Genomic DNA, 18,414 nt, shown 5'->3' with positions numbered 1-18,414 from the left:
CAAGAAACATAAATAAGGTCATAAGGAAATCAAATCATTGTACGATTCACAAAAGCCTATAAATACAATCACGTCCTCAACGTAGGAAGAACACAAAGATCATCTTTTGTGGTAAAGGAACCTAAACCGGAGAGAAAAATGGCAACCTCAGGCAATGCGACGGTGGCCAATAAGCAGGTCATACTGCGAGATTACGTCACCGGTTTCCCCAAGGAATCAGACCTCATCTTCACCGATTCCACCATCGATTTAAAGATTCCGGAGGGATCCAAGACGGTTCTGGTGAAGAATCTCTACTTGTCTTGCGATCCTTACATGCGCATTCGCATGGGGAAGCCCGATCCCGGCACTGCTGCGCTCGCTCCACATTACATTCCTGGCGAGGTACAAAAACGACGTCCATAGTTCACGCATGTTCTAGATTGTTACGGATCAACACGATTTTGTTACGTTTCGAGCTTGTTTGTTACCCACGTTTTGTGCAAAACAATATCACTATTAAAACAGAGATGAATTTGGAAACGTTGTTTTCAAATTTAGAAACATTGCAATGTTTCTTTTGAATACTGTGTGATCTAAGAAATTGTACCTTTATGATTAGAAGTGATTTTCTCTTACTTACAGTCTCTGGTGCTAAAGGTTTTGATGTTTTGTTTGCAGCCAATTTATGGGTTTTCAGTGTCAAAAGTGATAGATTCTGGGCATCCAGATTACAAAAAGGGAGACTTACTTTGGGGATTAGTTGGATGGGGGGAGTACAGTCTTATCACTCCAGATTTTTCACATTACAAGATCCAACACACCGATGTTCCCTTATCCTACTACACTGGACTTCTCGGTATGTTATCTCTGCTTCTCTTTTGTTCATGTATGTAATTCACTTGATAGTGAGAAAGCTGGCTATATACAATGCTTGATGTACCTCTCTCTATGATTATTGGCATGATAGAATGGTCTTAGAAGCTCCTAATCATGTAGAATAGTTGTTTTGGTTGCTAACATATCTAATAACTTGGTCAAAACTCTACAAGTTTCAGTAGTTTACTGGTAGTCTTAGAAGCATCGCTCTGTTTCTGACAGGTATGCCCGGTATGACTGCCTATGCTGGATTTTATGAAATATGTTCTCCTAAGAAAGGAGAAACCGTATTCGTGTCAGCTGCGTCTGGTGCAGTTGGTCAGCTCGTGGGACAATTTGCAAAGATTATGGGCTGCTATGTTGTTGGAAGTGCAGGCAGTAATGAAAAGGTAACCAGAATTTTCTTGGACTCTAGCTATTGATCCATTTCCTTATCAAGAGATTCACTTGTCCCCTTTTTTCTTTCTCCGTTGAGTTTTGTTATAGGTTGATCTTCTCAAGAACAAATTCGGGTTTGATGATGCATTCAATTACAAAGCAGAGCCAGACCTTAATGCTGCCCTGAAGAGGTCAGTATACTTTGAGAATGTAGGAGACAAAATGTGATATAGAGATCTGATTCAAAACTATGATATCTTTCTTCTCACAAGGTGTTTCCCGGAAGGAATCGACATATACTTTGAGAATGTAGGAGGCAAAATGCTAGACGCAGTGCTCCTAAACATGAAACTACACGGCCGTATCGCAGTATGTGGTATGATCTCACAGTACAACCTTGAGGACCAAGAAGGTGTACACAACCTAGCAAACGTGATCTACAAGCGGATTCGGATTAAAGGGTTCGTGGTCTCTGATTACTTCGACAAACACTTGAAGTTCCTGGATTTTGTGCTTCCGTATATAAGAGAAGGGAAGATAACGTATGTTGAGGATGTAGTTGAAGGACTTGAGAACGGACCTTCAGCTTTGCTTGGACTATTCCATGGTAAGAACGTCGGCAAACAACTCATAGCGGTTGCTCGTGAATGAATCAGACGTCTTTAGTTGGAGAATGAGTTACAAGAATTTGTTTAGTTGTGTCGGAAGTTTATTCTTACAACTTGAAAATAAAGCCTCTTTTCATAGGCGTAACTACAATTGCATTTTTGGTTGTTTATTTTGATTCTTTCATTGGTCTATTCTACAATTTTGTACCTATAGTAAATAATATAAACTCACAATTTTTATACGGATATTCTGAGGGATGTTTTTTTTTTTGAAAAACAAGTTCAAAATATTTCATTATTTTCGATCAGAATCAAAAATATTTTCAAAAATGTTCGTTTTTTTTTGCATTTTCCAAGAAATTAAAAAATCGAAGAATATGTGCTTCAAATAAGTGGGCTTATATGTACTAAAGCCCAAATAAATGCGTTGTTTGGTACAGCTTCACGAACAATCTCTCTCTCGATAGATTCTTCTTACCTCTGAATTTCTCGTTGTTGGAACAATGGCGTCGAATCTCCTGAAAGCCCTAATCCGATCTCAGATTCTTCCATCTTCCAGGAGGAATTTCAGTGTGGCGACCACACAGCTTGGCATTCCAACAGACGATCTAGTCGGCAATCACACCGCCAAATGGATGCAGGTAATCTTCGCGATCATGAGTCCTTAGTTTTCTAGCTCTTTCGCATCCCAAATAAATATGTACGAGGACTTGTATCGTGAATTTAATCTGGGAATTACACTAATTTACTCGGGAATTAGTCTCGACGATCTCCCCTAGGGTTAGATCGTGATTTGGCATGTTTACGATTTACTGATTCGGTTTCGTAGTCGATTCATTCTGCTGAAATTGTGTTCCTGTCATATGAACTGGAATTTGGAAATCACAGGGAATTGTTCATTTCTGAAAACTCTTGCTAGTCAGTCTTGATAACTGAAGATATTTGTTTCGATGTTGAATCAGTGGTCTTGATATCTGTTCGAAACTGCTTAGAACTTGTTTTGGATTTTTGAGGACATTAGGTTTACTATTACATGGGAAATTTGTGGTTGACGAAAGAAAACTATCTGACCTAAAATCTGTTCGTTGGGAAACTTAGGCTTCCATTCATGTGGCCATGTTTTTACATGTCTTTGACTATCATCCAGTGCAAAACAATAATTAAAGCCAAAGGGCTTGAGAGCAGAAGAGGAGTAGAAGAAAATATTCTCATTCTTTTCTCATGAGTTGTGCTATCTATATTGCTCATTTTAAGGGTATAACCATTACCTTCATAGCTATGGTCTTGGAGTTAGTTCCTTTCGCTGATGAATTTTGGGCGGTAGAAAATGACGTATGTTAGTTTACTGTTAACTTTTATATTTGTTAGTCAAATCAATAAGTTGGGTTGAGCTTTCTCCTTTATGTTGTCACTACCCTTTGACCAGATCAGCTTACCCTTTTTATCAGTGCTTGAGAAAATTGTGATGAAGAGCTGATTCATCACATACTATTCCTAGTTTAAGATGGCAGCTCTGCTTTCATTGAAAACTAGTGATGTAATCTAGTGAATTTTTTTTGTTTGCTGAGACTTTCAAACCTGTATATATAACATAAATTGCATAGGCTCTATACCAGTCCTTTCTGGTAAATTATGAAGTTTCTGTATCACATTTTGTTTTCTTTTGCCACATTCCTACAGGATAGAAGCAAGAAATCACCTATGGAACTGATTAGTGAGGTTCCACCTATCAAAGTTGATGGAAGGATTGTTGCTTGTGAAGGAGGTCTGTCTCCTCTTCTCCTCAGTCGCTCAAGATATTTGGTTTAGTGATCATATAAATGGGCACAACAGAAATTGATATATAAATTGACTTTTGTCTTACTTGCAGACACCAATCCGGCCCTAGGTCATCCAATCGAGTTCATATGCCTCGACCTAAATGAGCCTGCGATCTGCAAGTACTGCGGCCTTCGTTATGTTCAAGATCATCACCATTGAGGCAAATTCTGAAAGTGAACTGCTGGTCTCTCTCCCCTTTTTATTGCATTTTTAAGTTTGTGTATTGTTTTTTTCTGGTGTGCCTACTACATCTTCAGCTATATTATCTAATAAAGGATTCGATCAAAGTCGGGTAAGTTTGATTTTTGTTTGATCTCACTTCAGCACTTGTCATGTTGTAACATTCAATCTCTGATATCACTGTCTTTTACATGCCATTGAGCTCAAAAAACAGCAATGGCCTTTTTCTGCTACCAAGATCATATGAAAGTTAAATTTTAAACAAATACAATTTATTGAGTTTTTCCCTCTTGAAAATTCGTTAATAAGATAATCTTCTTCAGTTTTTTATAGTGTGGTTATAATTTGATTGCGGAAGTGAGCAAATTCACATAATTCTCGAAAATATTTGAAAGCGTAAGAACTAGACAAATAGTGAGCCCAACAAATATTTACTATGCTTACAGGGCCTATAAAGCCCACTAATAGGCTTTTGAAATCGAATTGCACGTGAGGCGCATGTGCCATTTAAAATTGAAGACGCGAATAGATAAAATATCCTACTCGCACCTGTAGCGCGTTAACGCCACGGAGCCCAAACGGCTGGACTAGTACAGGGATTTCGTCGTTTTTCAGCAAAATAAAAATAATAGGCGCGTGGAGATATTTCTTTTTGTTTTAAACTCATCGCCTGAATCATTTACCGTCAAACAAAGCGAGGTGAAGAAGATAACTATTTCTTTGAAGAAGATAACTGGGTGATGTGAGCACAATCTGATTTGAGTTACTGATTTAACTTTTACAACGTCATTTCCATCTCGAATCCAAATTTGATCAAAGTTTGAGTAACTGAGATATTTTTGAATTTTGAGTATGTATATTTTTCTTTTGTATCTTGTAACCAAAGTATTATTATTATCGCTACAATCTTCAACGAAATATTTAGATATATTTCTCAGATTTATTTAAAGTAGTTTAGTTTGAGCTCCGTCAGACAATTAATTTAAAGCAATAAGACAAGTACAAAACCTCTCCTTAACCAAAAAAGGAGAAACAATAGGAATCAAAATCTCTACTTAAACCTCCAAACCAACATCAGAGATTTTTGTGCCCCTTGGCAAAAGTGTGAACATGATACCATTTGACTCACTTTTGGTATATAAACTCATCATTTTGAATCGACTCCAGCCAATTTCCTTCTCTGTTGATGCTCTGCAACTTTGTAATCAACAACCTCTCTGAAAAGCATAGAGTCCAACACACAGTCCTCACTTCCATACACAGCTGCTTGAACACTTGCCATCAGTTTCGCAATTTCTCTACCTGAAAACCCTTCGGTTTTTGCAGCCGCTTCCTTTAAGAGCTCCTCCGTGACACCCTTTATCTCGATCTTCTGCTGTTCTTTCTTGAAGAGGCGGTCGAACAAACCCGGCTTGCTTGGACCAGCCTCAGCTATGTACTTTTCTAGATAGAGGTTTAAAAGCTTGAACCGCTCTTCTTCTCCAGGTAAGGGGAATTCGAGAACTTCATCGACACGGTCAGCCACAGCTGAGTCTAAGTCACCAGGTCGGTTTGTAGCTAGTGCTAAGACTATGTCTTTGGATTGATCACCCGTGCGGAAGAGAAGAGCATTTAGAGCACTCCTTTGGGCTTCACTCATGTATGTTTTGTTCCTCCTGTTAAATTTCGATGAACACATCAAAACCATAAACAAAGTGTTGAAATGATCAGCCTGTGATTATGATATGAGTATTAGCACTTACTCGCACAAAAATGCATCGGCTTCATCAATGAAGAGCAATAAACCTCTCTTAGACTTTTTGCCCCAATCAAACAGTTCGTGAATCTTTGTAACAGCCTGAGCTCCAAGGGGAGCAACATCTCCACCAGTCATCAGTGCATAATCCAAACCCTACACGAAGTACGGAAGTTAGGAAAGTAAGAATAGATAGGAACAAAACTCCGAGAATCTCATGAGCAACCTAAATCTAAGAGCTCAAGTTCAACTTTCAAATGTAATCATGGAAATCAGCAACCACCATCTTCTGCTCTACCGTCCTAATTCTGTCTGCTAGAGACTCCATGGTCTATTTGGGTGTCTTATAACAATTTTTGTAATAACTTTTTTATATATATGGAAAGAATACATACAGATTTACGAGCCAGCTCTCTGGCCGCCATTGTTTTTCCTGTTCCTGGAGGACCGTGGAGAAGAATATTTCGGAAAGGAGCCTGGTGGAGTTTTGTGTTGGCGGTTGAGGTAGCTAGGTGCTCAATTCTCTTTGCTAGCGGAGGATGCAAAATAACATCACCGAACCTTTTTCCATTTTTGGAAGCTGACTCCTTACCCCGCAATGTGGACATTACACGAGAAAGCGAACCAGACCAAGGGTACTTGCCTCTTGATGATTCTCGGATTAACGATGGTTGTCCTAATATTCTGTCCACATAGCTCCAGATAACCTTTGCACCTTCTCTGCAACAAGCATTCAGCAACCGGCTAAGTCTATATTTCACTACTGTAGAAAAAATGACTGACAGGTAATAGAATCAAGAAATGTAAAACGAGAAATTTGCTAGTCAATGGCGTAAACACTTCCTCAACCCTTCAACAAGAACTCACGATTATGGCAAAAAATATTGTCAACATTCGGACTACATCTCTAGTCTTTACCTCGTTGTGTAGATTCCAGCTGCCAGAGCAGTTACACCCCCAACAGCGACAATCAGTTTATTTTGATCCGTCAGAATAGCACGTAAACCGCCTAGGAAACAAGAATAAAGTGTCAAACACCTGTTAAAACAATTAGTATTTTCATTTATTTATGCAACGTAAAGATTATGAGGTCACACATCTATTCTAATTACTAATTCTTGATACCCGAACATTCACCACACAGGGATTTACAATGTTTAGTTAAAACCTGCCAAAAAATGACTGAAGCCAACAAGAATATAACAACAGTGAGACTATGTATGGATATAAATCTCACACCTCCAATATGGTCGAATGTTGTGTTTATGGCAGCAACCCATTTCTCTCTTTCTGCATTTGCACGATCAACAAGCATTCTCCTGTTTACATCTTCAGCAAGCCTAGCTTCATGGGCTCTTCCTTCCGCTTCTGCTATAGCTTTGACCCTGATGGTCTCACGTTCAATCTCAGCCTTCTCCCTCTCAGTTTGGCGTCTCTGCGCCTGGATCTGTTCCTCAGTAGCTCGTCGAGCTTGTTCCTGCCTAATTGCTGAATCTTCTTGCATTTTCACAAGTTCTTGATTTCTTGTTCTATGGAACTCATTCTCGGCCTGTAAAACGATATACACATCACACAACAAAAGCTGTTAGAGAGAAGAAACGAAGCTAACAGTGTTGAAAAATTGTTTTGAGGATTTACATGCCTGCATCCTCTTTCTTGCCAAGTCATCTTCATAACGGGCCATCTGCGATTTTGTCTGTGCTTGGTGCTGAGCAAGCTTTTTCTGTTCATCATATATTACCTTATGCCTCTCCTGTAAAATGGAACATGTCAGGCACACAACTTTGTTGCCAAGAAGCAGCTAAACCGAGTAATAATATTAATCAATATGTATCATAGTGACCATTGGAAGCAGATTTTGTCACAAGACACTATTTTCAACTTTACTAAGATAACAGCATAATCGTTATGCCACAGTTGCTAACTCATTTCTATTAGGTAGCCATTAGTTGTTAACACAATTGTTCAAGAATATATAAACAGACATCCAAATATTGGTTAAGAAACTTAAAGTTAGATGATCTCACAGTTTCAGCTTGGGCTTGCATAGCTTTAAACTCTTGCGCCTTCGTTGCAAACTCAGTTTGCTTTGTCTCTTCTTGCTGCTTAATACTTTCAAAAACCTACCAGAACCAAATACACAACAACTGTGAGCTTAACCACGATTGATAAACAAACAGAAATAGAACAATTCTGAGATCCAACACAGATGCTACCATTTTCAATCACTTTTAGGTTCATCATACAAATTATAACCTAATTGAAACATTCTTCTGTAGCCTTTCCTAAACCTAAGCATGATTCGATTTCACAAAATTTCTAACTATAGAAAGAGAGAAAAAGGTTCAAGACCTTTTTCGCGTAAGAGGAATGGTTAATCTCTTTCAAGGCTTTAGCACCTCGCTCCAGTGCCTCCGGATCGAAACCACCGGAACTTGTCCTCGGATTATCATTGCGAGCTCGCGGAGGAGCTGAAGATTCTTCACCAGCCAACGACGGTGGAGGAGGAGAAGCCTGCTGCTGAGGATTCGCAGAAGTAGAGAACCCAGAGAGATTGAAGGGACCATCTGCAGAAGCGACTTTAGATTTCGCAAGAGAAGCCGAAGCTGCTAGGGCTGAAATCAAACCAATCGCACATTTCTGAGCCATTATTCCTGGGAAACGAGACTTAGGGTTCTTCGAGATTCGAGAATACTGTAAGAAAATGTGATTTATGTAGAAGAAATTGGCTTGGAGAAGAAGAAATTCGAAGTCGGAATATCTGTTGCCATTAGAAATCTCAAAGTCGACGAGAAGGTTCTCAAGGTTTAGGTAGGGTTTCGGCGGGACAAGTGTTGGATCGGTTTCTGGATAACTTGACCCGATAACCCGACCCGTTTTGTTTCCTTTTCCTTAAAAGGTTTATGAAAGCAAATAAATTAAAACTTAACAAAACTTTGGCACTTGAATTTGAACTGAATAAATAATTAACAGTAGTAGCATAAATAATTCCATCAACAGATAAAAGATTACAAAATTTAAAAAGACAAATAAAAAATGTCCTTTCCCAACCAAATAAAAAAACAAAAAATAAAAGACAATGAGAGAAGTTCTTTGACTTGCTCTATATTTTGGCTCAACTATACTTGTGTGTTTCTTGGCCAATCTCTGTCTCCATCTTTAGAAAGGACTAAAGAAAGAGAATTTTTGAGAAACCAAACCTATGAATCATGGGAAAGTGAAAGATCCTCCGATTTGAGTGGAACCAGCAGGTGGATTAATGGCAACCCAAAGCAGAGATATGGTGATGGCAACAAGTCCAGACCAGACATATACAATGGTCGGAGTCCTTCCTCTTCTTCCCATAAGCCCTTTAGCGAATGGATAAAGATGAGCCAGTACCCAGAAACTGAAGAACACTCCTCCAATCAACTTACTCCACTGCGGAATCACACTGTATATCGTCCTGCTAAACCCGACCGCGATGGCGATTAGGTTCACCATCATGATTGTGATTGGTGGGATCATGAGGGATGTCCATTTCACAATGTAGAGATCCGCAAATTCGTCGTCTACATCCTCTCCTCCGGATTTAGATGTCAATGTGAATGAGATTTCGATTCCGGCAACAACTTTGAGCAGCCCTTGGATAACCGCGGCTAAGTGAGCGCTTGTTCCTCCAATGAGCCAGAACTGCTCGTTTCGCCACCATTCCTCGAGTGAGATTCCTGACCATTTGATCTCGAGGAGAGCGAGTAAGCAGAGCGTAATGGAGATGATTAAGAGGTAGACAAGGAATGTGACATTGAGTGTTTGGACTATGAACTGGCCTGAGAATAGGGAGAGAGCTGGGAGGAAGCAGTAGACTATGAGGAAGAATGATGTGAACGGGTAGATTCCAACGTTTAGGTAAGCGATTCTCTGGAGGATTTTCATTCTCGGGCTAGCAAAGAAGGCATTGTTTCTTGAGAAGAAGATCTCTACCGAGCCAGTAGCCCATCGGAGAACCTGGTGAAGCCTATCCGTCAAGTTGATTGGAGCTGTGCCACGGAAAGCATCCCTTTTGGTCACACAGTAAACCGATTTCCAGCCTCGGTTATGCATTCTATAACCTGTGACCACATCTTCCGTGACAGATCCATAAATCCAACCGATCCGAGATCCCCACTCGGTTTTATCCTCGTACCAACAAGAGATGACGGCTATGGCTTCTGCCACAGTTGATGCATCAAGAAGCTCGCGAGGAATGGTGAGAGCTCCGGGTGGTCGTCCGTTTTGCACAGCTGGGTGATCCGCAAGAGGACGACCTTGGAACTCGGCAACCGGGATTGAATCGATAAGGAAAGTGGAGTTTCCGAATTTCTTCGGAACCAAAGAAAGATTCATCTCTTCATCATCATCTGAGTCACCACCCATTCTCAAAGATCGGTTTTCTTCTGGCACACGGCTTTTCTTCTTCTTGCGAGAGAAGCAGCAACTGCAGAATCCGGGATGGTGTTCTTTAGCCCGAGGTGGATCGAATCCGTACAACGCGATTCTTCTAAAGAGACAACCCGTTCCGACATAAACAGGACCCATCAACCCATCAAGAGCTCTCATGTTCACATCAAAGAAGACTGTGTTGTGATTCGCATAACGATCTGATGGGTCAATACCTTCAAACCGTTGTGGGAACTGAACATAGCAAAGCCGGTCACCACCTCGATCCATCATGAAACACATTCCTTCTCTTAAAGCTTGAGAGTTGTATATGTAATGATCACAATCAAGATTGAGTATGAATGGACCGTTGGACATAATTGCAGAAGCTCGGACCAGGGCATTCATGGCTCCTGCTTTCTTGTTATGATCATAACCCGGTCGCTTCTCACGCGAAACATAGACAAGAAGCGGAAGACGAATGTCAACATCTGTAAGATCTAAGAACCCTTCAGACACTCCATGTAATGGCTCATCACTTGGCGGCTTCAACATCACCTGCATTTATCAAAATTTTGAAAAACAATGATCTTAGAGTTGGCATAGAAACTGAACCAAACCATATTGCAAGCAAAATAAGTAAACCTAAAGTAACCAAAATTTGTCAAACTAAATCGAACCGAAAATTTGTTATAAGATAATTCACAACTGAACCAAACTCCGGCTCCAGTTCAGTTATGAATGAAATAAAATGCCCTTAACCAAATAAGTATAAACAACTGAACTTAACAAATTGTACCTGAATGATACCAGCATGGTCACTACGGGAATGGTCAGGACCAGAATTTATCCAAGTTCCAGGCCAATGAGTACCATCAGCCATCCATGTAGCTTTAGGAATCTTGACTGGCTCTACTATCTCTTCATCTCTGTTTTGTCTTTGCAGCTTCATGGCCTTAATCTCTTCCCTTGCGTGATAAGCATCAGAACGGCGCCTGATCGAGTCAGGCAAGCTGTTGATCCTAACCTTAAACTCATCATACTCACGCTTCACCCGTCTTCGATCCTTAACAAAATCAGCCTTCACTTTGTTCTTGTAAGGATCTCTTTTAAGACTAAAGTATGAATCCGGATTCCTCGGCTCGATATTGTGTTTACGACAGAAAGGAACCCACATGTTTGCAAAACTCGCTGCTTCAGCCATGGCTTCGAATGTCAAAAGCGCTCCTCCATCATCTGATACATAGCAAGCAAGCTTTTCTACAGGGTAGTCAGCAGCGAGAATCGATAAAATGGTGTTGGAAGTGACAAGAGGAGGTTCTTTCTCTGGATCTGCTGTAGATACAAACATATCCAGTCCTGGGAGATCAGATTTCCCAGTCGGGTTGCTCGGTGTAGGTGTTTCAAATTTTTCTTTAAGAACATTGAGATCCGTAGCTCTGTTAATCGGACACAGCTTTGGAAGCTGATCAAGTAGCCAAGATAAGGCGAACCAAAGCTCACAAACCACAGACATTCCCCATAGCCATATTGCATCTGGGTTTTTGTGCTTAATCCTCCACATCAAGAAAAGCGCAAGAACAACAATTCGGATAAGTATCAAAAGCCTGCAAGAGAAAACCAAATTTGTCAGTAAAAGTTTGAACAAAATGGCGATATTTTGAAATAAGAACAAACTTTTTCACCTGTAAGGACTAATAACAGCTGCAGGAATCTGCAGTTTCCGAGTAAGTGGTCTCCACGGTCTGCTCATCAGATCCTGCGGCCCCATACCGTGGCCATTCCCATCCTTGTCACTCCCGAAATTCCCGTCTTTTGTCCAGAAAGCATTACCGAAACCGTAAGTCCCACTAGTCTCAAACAACCATCTATTGTGATCAAAATCCCCGGTTTGACTCCTCATCAAACCAGACTTAGTTGACTTCATCAATGACAATCTCCTGTCCATCTTGGACCCGCCCGCTGGTGGCGGAAGCATAGGCCGTTGCTGCTTGTTGTTATCAGCAAAATCCGCCAAATCCGTGTTCCTGTAAGGCTCCTTACACCCGGGACACATCCCACCGGTTTTCACAGCATCCATAAAGCAATCCCTACAGATTTTGAAATCACACTCACAGGGAAGAAGATCTTGACCTCTCTCATCACTCATCACCTTGACATCACAACCAGGAACCGCGCAAGAAGATCCTTTAGCACCTGCCATCTGCGGATGGCTAGTCTCAGTATCGATCACTTTTTCCATAAGATGAGCCCGAGTGACGCTGTTAAAACCGCCCGTGAACAAGGAATTCGAGACATACTGCTCCTCAACCTTCTGAGAGATGGACGGATCCATAGGTTGGTTATCCGGAGTTGGAGGAATGTGAACCGAATAGCCAGTTAAATCAACACTTCCAAGTTCGCTATCGAGATCATCTCTGGAGTAGTTGACATATCGGCCAGAGGGAGTCCTGCGGGCAAATGTCACAGAATTTGACACAGGCTGCTGGTGCCTCTCAGCTTCAGCAGCATCAGAGTTTGTTGATAGATTGGATCTACTGTTCATGAAATGATTATTAGACGCCATTGTCTAATAATAACACTATCCACCGGACTTTGTAGCCGGCAGATCCCTGAAACAAAGCAAAACAGTAATATTGGTCAAATCTTCTACTCATTGTTACAAATCACACAAGATCTTTAACTCCAAATCATCAAGAGGTGAACAAACAGAACATCAATAGATCTAAAGCTTCAAGAAGAACAAATCTAATCATAAATAAACCATAAAAGACATCAAAAAAGTAATGATAATTGATAAAATCATAACCCCACCAAAAGAGGAGAGGCTTAAGAGGGAAAATCTAAATTCAAAATCTACTGGATCCTTCCACATTCCGAGTATAAGACAATCTCTCACACAAACGAAACAAGAGATCAAGGATGGTACAGTACCTGAGAGTCTGTAACAGAGCAAAGTTAAGCTTCAGATCTTCTTCAACCGATAGATATTTTAGACAGAGAGAGAGAGAGAGAGAAGAAAATGATTTCTTAATTTAACAAATCGATTGTGAAGGAATCAACTGTGATCGTGTTGCCCAAACTAATTAAGGAGAAGAAAAAGAAGAGACGAGGAATGGGACTTAGTCGTGAGCAAATACATCAGCACTACTACTGCTTTACTAATACACGTTATGATGGCAACGATAACCCCCAATTTTTTTATTGTGGAGATCTCTAGGAAATTATTAAAATAATAATAAGAAAATCGAAGAAGAAAGACGAGGATGAAAGAAGAAGATCTCTTAGCTCTTTGATTGTTTTTTTTATAACTGAAATAGTAAGCTTTTGAGACGGTAACAGTGACGACGACTGTCAAAACGCCGGCGAGAGAAGAAACCGGCGGAGATTTCTTTTTCTTTTTAACCTTTTGAAATCCTTTTTGTGTTGAGGTTTTCGGACAAGGTAGCGAATTAAAAGGCTCCATTTTATTTTATTATTATAAATAACGCGTTCGATTCGATGTATAAAAAATGAAAATTTGGGAAAGGAGAAGCGGAGGGTACTTTGGGGAAAGTCAGTAAGGAAACGCGGAAGTTAGGGGTATTTTGGAGATTTTATCGATAGCATGAATTTCTTTTGGTCCGCAATATTAGGTTGATTATTTTAACGTGTGTTTTCTATACACCGTCCGTCAAAAAACGTCAATCACGCATGTGTTATGGAAAGCAAGTAAATTACCACCAAATAATTCTGGTTTAATTAAAGATTATTATTGTTCCTGCTGTCGACATCCAAACCAGTTCAATAACTGAAGACGTTGGTCTTATTTATCCGGTTCTTTCAATATCACCGGTTTAATTCGATGGTTTTCTATATAGAGATGTGCTGGACTCAAAATCAATCATCCTAGGCTACAATCGTCAGTTTTTATGGCCACTGATCAATGTTGCAAATCTTTGCCACTTCAAGTAACATCATTAGATAATTAACAAGTCAACCGAAAGAAAACAGATTACAAATCACTTTAAAACAATCCCCCACACAAAAGTTGGTAAGATCAAGACAAAGAGGAAACAGATACAGGTTTTGCAACTGGTCTGGTTTGAGACGGTTTTCAAGCCGATTAAAGAACACTAAACTCAAGTCGAATTCCAAGGAGGCGTTGTTCTTCAGAGACTTTCATTGTGGAATCGACTTCTTCTTACACAAGAATAGCTTCACATTGCAACTATAGAACTCGTTGTACTCTTCCATCTCATCCAAGACAAGTTTAGACACTTCACGGTTCTTCATAACCTGTTGTGTAACACCATCCTCTTCACAATTAATATAGATCTTCATCTCCTTTAAACACGAAAAGTAATCCAAGAAATGCTCTATCAGGTACTTCTCTTTCATTGTTACTCCAAACCCATTAATCTCTACCACTTTCACTGGACAAGATTTGAGCGAACGGCCTTTGTCCTTTCGGAAAATGCAGTCACAAGCATCCCCGCATTTATCTGTCACATGGTGCACGATACCCTGAAAGCAGAAACAAGACAGCAGGGTTAAGTATGAACTGCATGCTTTGTCCAAGTAGTTTCATGGTTTGTATTCCCACCTCAAATATTAGAGTTTCTAAACGTGGACAATTCCGTAGAAGAACTGGCACTGCTTGCCATCCTCGATCCTCGTCACTGTAAATAAGTAACTTTTTAACGTTGTTGAACACTGGCATCGACTCACAGCATACAGAAAGCAACTGAAAACAAACAAGTAAGACAATACCGCAACCAGACATATTACAATTAATATCAGCACTCAGCAGAGCAGAAAGAATAAAACAGAAAATCTGACCTCGAGAGTATCAGGACACAAGTGAAGTTCCTGAACATTTTGTATGCCATTCATGAGCTTCACCACATTGCCAAAGTGGCGAACGACATCATACTCTAACAAATCATTACTTGGCCCTCTTACTCGCTTGATTTGATCGTCATTTGCTCTAAGGGCGAGTCGAGCCAGAGACAAGTTTTTCATATTAACTAATGGATAGTCCTCCGCAACAAAATCAGTGTAGACAAAGGAAAGCAGATTTGGAGTATCAAAAGAAATGCTCTTAGGATTTTCAGAGCGGATGCCAGTAATATGGAGCGTTGTGAGGGTTGCACTTGACACGGTTTCATCAGAATCAAGCCACTGCATATTAGACATTTGTAATTCTTCAAGCACAGGGAAACAAGGAAGAAGCTCCTGAAGCTCATCATCACAAAAAACCCTCACACCGTAAACACAAAGACTTTTAAGCATTGGTAAGGAAGTGCCTTCAGCTCCAGGCCACCAATCAATATTAAATGCACTTTTTAATTTCAGATTGACTAGTGTCTCACTCACGAACAACTCTTCAGGCAGATAATAACCATATCCCAAATCAATGGTGAGATCAATGTCTGAAACATCACGCTGCAGCACCTCACACAACCAACGATTCACACGAGCTGGAGGAACACCAGTTTCACACTTGAGAGAGAACTTACGAATGGAAGAATTGCCCTGAAGAGACAATACTCTATCCACAAAATCCATGAAACTCTGAAGAATACCGTCTCTTTCCCGCTTACCCTCTTCCGGATGAAGAAACTCAGAGTCATCAAAGTCAAGATTAGGGACAAGTGCAAACAGATTACGCCACTTCTTAGACAGAACAGATGTGGAAGCAGACTCCTTTGTGGTAAGAAAGGACAATATAAGACAACGAACCTCGTCTGGTAAACTGCTCAACAGATCCATCTTCTCTGAAGAGAAAAAAATACACAACGCAAAGCAAAGAAATCAATTTCCCAAACCAAACAGTTCCACTCGAAATTGAAGCAGAGAGATTGTTTATTTTGAGACTGAGAGCAACATCATACCTTGCTACAGAGGCCAATCTTCAAATTAGGGCAATGAAACGTCGATGAGAGAATAGCGACTGACTGAGACTGGAAGAGACGGAGTGCGGAATTTATTGGTATTTTGGTGATTTTTATCGATAAAATTTAATTAATTATTCTAATGTGATTTGACGTGTTATACTGTTTGGTTTTTGTATACATGTGATTATACTTTTATTTCAATCCCAACATGAAAATATTATGCAACTGAAAAAGTAAAACCCACTCTAAACGACTTGCTCTAACCATCATGTAAACCAAGTTAAGAAAGTTACCAACGACTTCCTTTCACCATTTACTGTGACCTCCTCGTATGAAGGAAGCTTCATGTTCACCACTTTTCCTGATAACTGCTTGATGCAACAACAACAAGATTTACTCAAATGTTTTATAATTTGATATCGGCAAGATCTAATGAAACCAACAAGTGATCAGATGCAAAGAGTGTTAAATGCACACAAGACTGAGTCAGAGGATGAAAATCAGTAACCCTTAAGCAATACGTAATTCAGAGTCTTGAAAATTAACCAAAAGCAATCAGAAAGTTTCCAAGGACTAAAGCAAAATAGGTGTGGCAATCAGTCTAGCCGAGCCGAGGATAGTGTGATTAAAAGATACACATAGATAACTAAAACAAAACAAGGATCGGATCTGATAAGTCAAATTCCTAGGGGGACTTTGTTCAAAGACTTCATTGTTCATCCCACTTGTCACACGGCTCCAAGAGTTGGACATTGCAACTATATATATCCTTGTACTCTTCTATCATGTCCAAGATAAGATCATCCACTTGAGGGTCGTTTCCAAACGGTGAAGGATCATACTCTTCTCTATAGATCTTCATCTCCTTCAAACATGGAAAGTTGTCCAAGAAATGCTCTATCAGGTGCATCTCTTTCATTGTTACTCTAAACTCTTTAATCTCTACCACTTTTACTGGACAAGATTTGAGCGAACGGCCTTTATCCTTCCGGAAAATGCAGTCACAAGCATCTCCACATTTATCTGTCACATGGTGCACGAGACCCTGAAAGCAGAAACGAGACAATAAGGTTACTATAAGAATGAACTGCATGTTTTGTCCAAGTAGTTAGTTTCATGGTTTATAGTTCCACCTCAAAGGTCAGGGTTTCTAGATGTGGACAATTCCTTAGAAGAGCAGGCACTGCTTGCCATCCTCTGTCGTAGTCACTCTTAATGCCTAACGTTTTGACGTTGTTGAACACCGGCATCGATTCACAGCACATTGAAAGCACCTGAAACAAGAAACAAAACGCAGCTAAAATCATCTTGCAATCAATACATTACAACTAGACCAGAAAGAAGAAAATGGAAAACTAACCTCGAGTGTATCAGAATGCAAGTGAAGTTGCTGAACATTTTGTATGCCCTTCATGAGCTTCACCACATTGCCAAATCGGCGAACAACATCATCCTCTGACAAATAGTTAGTTGGGGCTCGCATTCGGGCGATTTGATCGTCATCTACTCCAAGGATGATTCGAGCCTTGAATAAACTTTTCATATTAACCAACGGATAGTCCTCAGCAACTAAATCAGAGTAGGCTAGGGAAAGCAGATTTGGAGTATCAAAAGAAACGCTCTTTGGATTTTTAGAGGTTCTGGAACCGGTGGAGCTAAGAAGTAGCTGATTAGTGAGGGTTGCACACGACACGGTTACATGAGAATCAATCCACTCCATACCTACCAACCGTAATTCCTCAATCACAGGGAAACAAGGAAGAAGCTTCTGAAGCTTATCATCACAAAAAACCATCGCAGAGCTTATATCAAGACTTTGAAGCCTTGGTAAGAAAGTGCCTTCAGCTCCAGGCCACCAATGAATACAACCAAATTCAGATTTTAACCTGAGATTGACGAGTGTCTCACTGACGAACAACTCTCGAGGCAGAAGATAACCATCTTCGAAGTCGATGATAAGTTCAAGGTCCGCAACACCACGCTGCAGCACTTTACATAACCAACGATTCAGACGAGCTGGAGGAACACCGCTTTCACACCTGAGGGAGAACCTACGAATGGGACCATTTCCCTGCAAAGACAATACTCTTTCCACAAAATCCAAGAAGCTATCCAGAATTTCTTCTCTTTCCCACTTAGTCTCTTCCGGATGAAGATACTCAGAGTCATCCAAGTCGAGATTAGGGACAAGCGTGAACAGATTCCGCCACTTCTTAGACAGAACAGATGTCAAAGCAGACTCCTTTGTGGTAAGGAAGGACAGTATATGACAACGAACATCGTCTGGTAAACTGCTCACTAGATCCATCTTCTCGCTAAGCAAATCAAAACAGTTCCACTGGTACTACAGCGGTTGATTCAAACCTAACACTTATGACTTAACAACAACAACAACAACGCGAGTAGGAAATTGATTTTGAGGCTGTGACACCGAAAACACCAACAACATTGAAAATGCAAATTTTCGCACAACTCTTAACACTACAAATTAGGGCAACTCCTCAATGAGTCGAAGAAGAGAGGGACGGAGTGCGTAATTTAGGGGAATTTGGAGATA

General features: G+C 40.3%; 6 protein-coding genes across 7 annotated transcripts; 2 read left to right on the top strand and 4 right to left on the bottom strand.

The window, feature by feature from the left end:
* Positions 1-84: 84 nt before the first annotated feature.
* Positions 85-2,092, top strand: AT3G03080 (Zinc-binding dehydrogenase family protein). The gene is made up of 5 exons (NM_111178.2): positions 85-384; positions 661-838; positions 1,081-1,247; positions 1,345-1,427; positions 1,509-2,092. Exons 1-5 carry the CDS (start codon positions 139-141, stop codon positions 1,885-1,887), a joined length of 1,053 nt encoding a protein of 350 aa, NP_186958.1. The 5' UTR covers positions 85-138; the 3' UTR covers positions 1,888-2,092.
* A 160-nt stretch (positions 2,093-2,252) lies between these two features.
* Positions 2,253-4,175, top strand: AT3G03070 (NADH-ubiquinone oxidoreductase-like protein). The gene is made up of 3 exons (NM_111177.4): positions 2,253-2,485; positions 3,525-3,609; positions 3,715-4,175. The coding sequence occupies exons 1-3, from the start codon at positions 2,348-2,350 to the stop codon at positions 3,822-3,824; spliced, it is 333 nt and encodes a 110-aa protein (NP_566191.1). The 5' UTR covers positions 2,253-2,347; the 3' UTR covers positions 3,825-4,175.
* Positions 4,176-4,741: 566 nt separating this feature from the next.
* AT3G03060 (P-loop containing nucleoside triphosphate hydrolases superfamily protein) lies at positions 4,742-8,483 on the bottom strand. The gene is made up of 8 exons (NM_111176.3): positions 7,933-8,483; positions 7,608-7,703; positions 7,223-7,333; positions 6,820-7,129; positions 6,499-6,589; positions 5,976-6,300; positions 5,588-5,736; positions 4,742-5,500 (listed from the first exon to the last, which is right to left on the bottom strand). Exons 1-8 carry the CDS (start codon positions 8,227-8,229, stop codon positions 4,993-4,995), a joined length of 1,887 nt encoding a protein of 628 aa, NP_186956.2. The 5' UTR covers positions 8,230-8,483; the 3' UTR covers positions 4,742-4,992.
* Positions 8,484-8,505: 22 nt separating this feature from the next.
* On the bottom strand, positions 8,506-13,436 carry CSLD3 (cellulose synthase-like D3). The gene is made up of 4 exons (NM_111175.3): positions 12,913-13,436; positions 11,664-12,590; positions 10,778-11,585; positions 8,506-10,536 (listed from the first exon to the last, which is right to left on the bottom strand). Exons 2-4 carry the CDS (start codon positions 12,542-12,544, stop codon positions 8,788-8,790), a joined length of 3,438 nt encoding a protein of 1,145 aa, NP_186955.1. The 5' UTR covers positions 12,545-12,590; positions 12,913-13,436; the 3' UTR covers positions 8,506-8,787.
* A 341-nt stretch (positions 13,437-13,777) lies between these two features.
* On the bottom strand, positions 13,778-16,028 carry AT3G03040 (F-box/RNI-like superfamily protein). The gene is made up of 4 exons (NM_111174.3): positions 15,855-16,028; positions 14,800-15,737; positions 14,564-14,704; positions 13,778-14,484 (listed from the first exon to the last, which is right to left on the bottom strand). The coding sequence occupies exons 2-4, from the start codon at positions 15,730-15,732 to the stop codon at positions 14,140-14,142; spliced, it is 1,419 nt and encodes a 472-aa protein (NP_186954.1). The 5' UTR covers positions 15,733-15,737; positions 15,855-16,028; the 3' UTR covers positions 13,778-14,139.
* Positions 16,029-16,333: 305 nt separating this feature from the next.
* Positions 16,334-18,363, bottom strand: AT3G03030 (F-box/RNI-like superfamily protein). Of its 2 annotated transcripts, NM_111173.3 has the most exons (3): positions 17,218-18,363; positions 16,991-17,131; positions 16,334-16,902 (listed from the first exon to the last, which is right to left on the bottom strand). In NM_111173.3, exons 1-3 carry the CDS (start codon positions 18,163-18,165, stop codon positions 16,567-16,569), a joined length of 1,425 nt encoding a protein of 474 aa, NP_186953.1. In that variant the 5' UTR covers positions 18,166-18,363; the 3' UTR covers positions 16,334-16,566. The 2 variants fall into 2 exon arrangements, with proteins under 2 accessions (NP_186953.1, NP_001326291.1); NM_001337457.1 differs by having other exon boundaries at positions 16,991-18,363.
* Between the last annotated feature and the right edge of the window lie 51 nt (positions 18,364-18,414).

Source organism: Arabidopsis thaliana, chromosome 3 (genome assembly GCF_000001735.4).
Source record: "Arabidopsis thaliana chromosome 3, partial sequence".
Lineage (NCBI taxonomy): Eukaryota > Viridiplantae > Streptophyta > Magnoliopsida > Brassicales > Brassicaceae > Arabidopsis > Arabidopsis thaliana.
Note: the sequence above shows the minus strand (reverse complement) of the source record. Positions and strands in the feature narration are given on the sequence as shown.

Coding starts and splice junctions, on each gene's coding strand:
- AT3G03080 (NM_111178.2), top strand. CDS start 139: ATGGCAACCTCAGGCAATGCGACGGTGGCCAATAAGCAGGTCATACTG. Junction 385..660: donor CACATTACATTCCTGGCGAG/GTACAAAAACGA, acceptor TTTTGTTTGCAG/CCAATTTATGGGTTTTCAGT. Junction 839..1,080: donor CTACTACACTGGACTTCTCG/GTATGTTATCTC, acceptor TGTTTCTGACAG/GTATGCCCGGTATGACTGCC.
- AT3G03070 (NM_111177.4), top strand. CDS start 2,348: ATGGCGTCGAATCTCCTGAAAGCCCTAATCCGATCTCAGATTCTTCCA. Junction 2,486..3,524: donor ACACCGCCAAATGGATGCAG/GTAATCTTCGCG, acceptor ACATTCCTACAG/GATAGAAGCAAGAAATCACC. Junction 3,610..3,714: donor GATTGTTGCTTGTGAAGGAG/GTCTGTCTCCTC, acceptor TCTTACTTGCAG/ACACCAATCCGGCCCTAGGT.
- AT3G03060 (NM_111176.3), bottom strand. CDS start 8,229: ATGGCTCAGAAATGTGCGATTGGTTTGATTTCAGCCCTAGCAGCTTCG. Junction 7,334..7,607: donor TGCAAGCCCAAGCTGAAACT/GTGAGATCATCT, acceptor TCCATTTTACAG/GAGAGGCATAAGGTAATATA. Junction 6,590..6,819: donor AACATTCGACCATATTGGAG/GTGTGAGATTTA, acceptor CTTGTTTCCTAG/GCGGTTTACGTGCTATTCTG.
- CSLD3 (NM_111175.3), bottom strand. CDS start 12,544: ATGGCGTCTAATAATCATTTCATGAACAGTAGATCCAATCTATCAACA. Junction 11,586..11,663: donor GCTGTTATTAGTCCTTACAG/GTGAAAAAGTTT, acceptor TTTCTCTTGCAG/GCTTTTGATACTTATCCGAA. Junction 10,537..10,777: donor ACCATGCTGGTATCATTCAG/GTACAATTTGTT, acceptor TGATAAATGCAG/GTGATGTTGAAGCCGCCAAG.
- AT3G03040 (NM_111174.3), bottom strand. CDS start 15,732: ATGGATCTGTTGAGCAGTTTACCAGACGAGGTTCGTTGTCTTATATTG. Junction 14,705..14,799: donor TGTGTCCTGATACTCTCGAG/GTCAGATTTTCT, acceptor GTTTGTTTTCAG/TTGCTTTCTGTATGCTGTGA. Junction 14,485..14,563: donor TAGAAACTCTAATATTTGAG/GTGGGAATACAA, acceptor TTCTGCTTTCAG/GGTATCGTGCACCATGTGAC.
- AT3G03030 (NM_111173.3), bottom strand. CDS start 18,165: ATGGATCTAGTGAGCAGTTTACCAGACGATGTTCGTTGTCATATACTG. Junction 17,132..17,217: donor TGCATTCTGATACACTCGAG/GTTAGTTTTCCA, acceptor TTCTTGTTTCAG/GTGCTTTCAATGTGCTGTGA. Junction 16,903..16,990: donor TAGAAACCCTGACCTTTGAG/GTGGAACTATAA, acceptor TTCTGCTTTCAG/GGTCTCGTGCACCATGTGAC.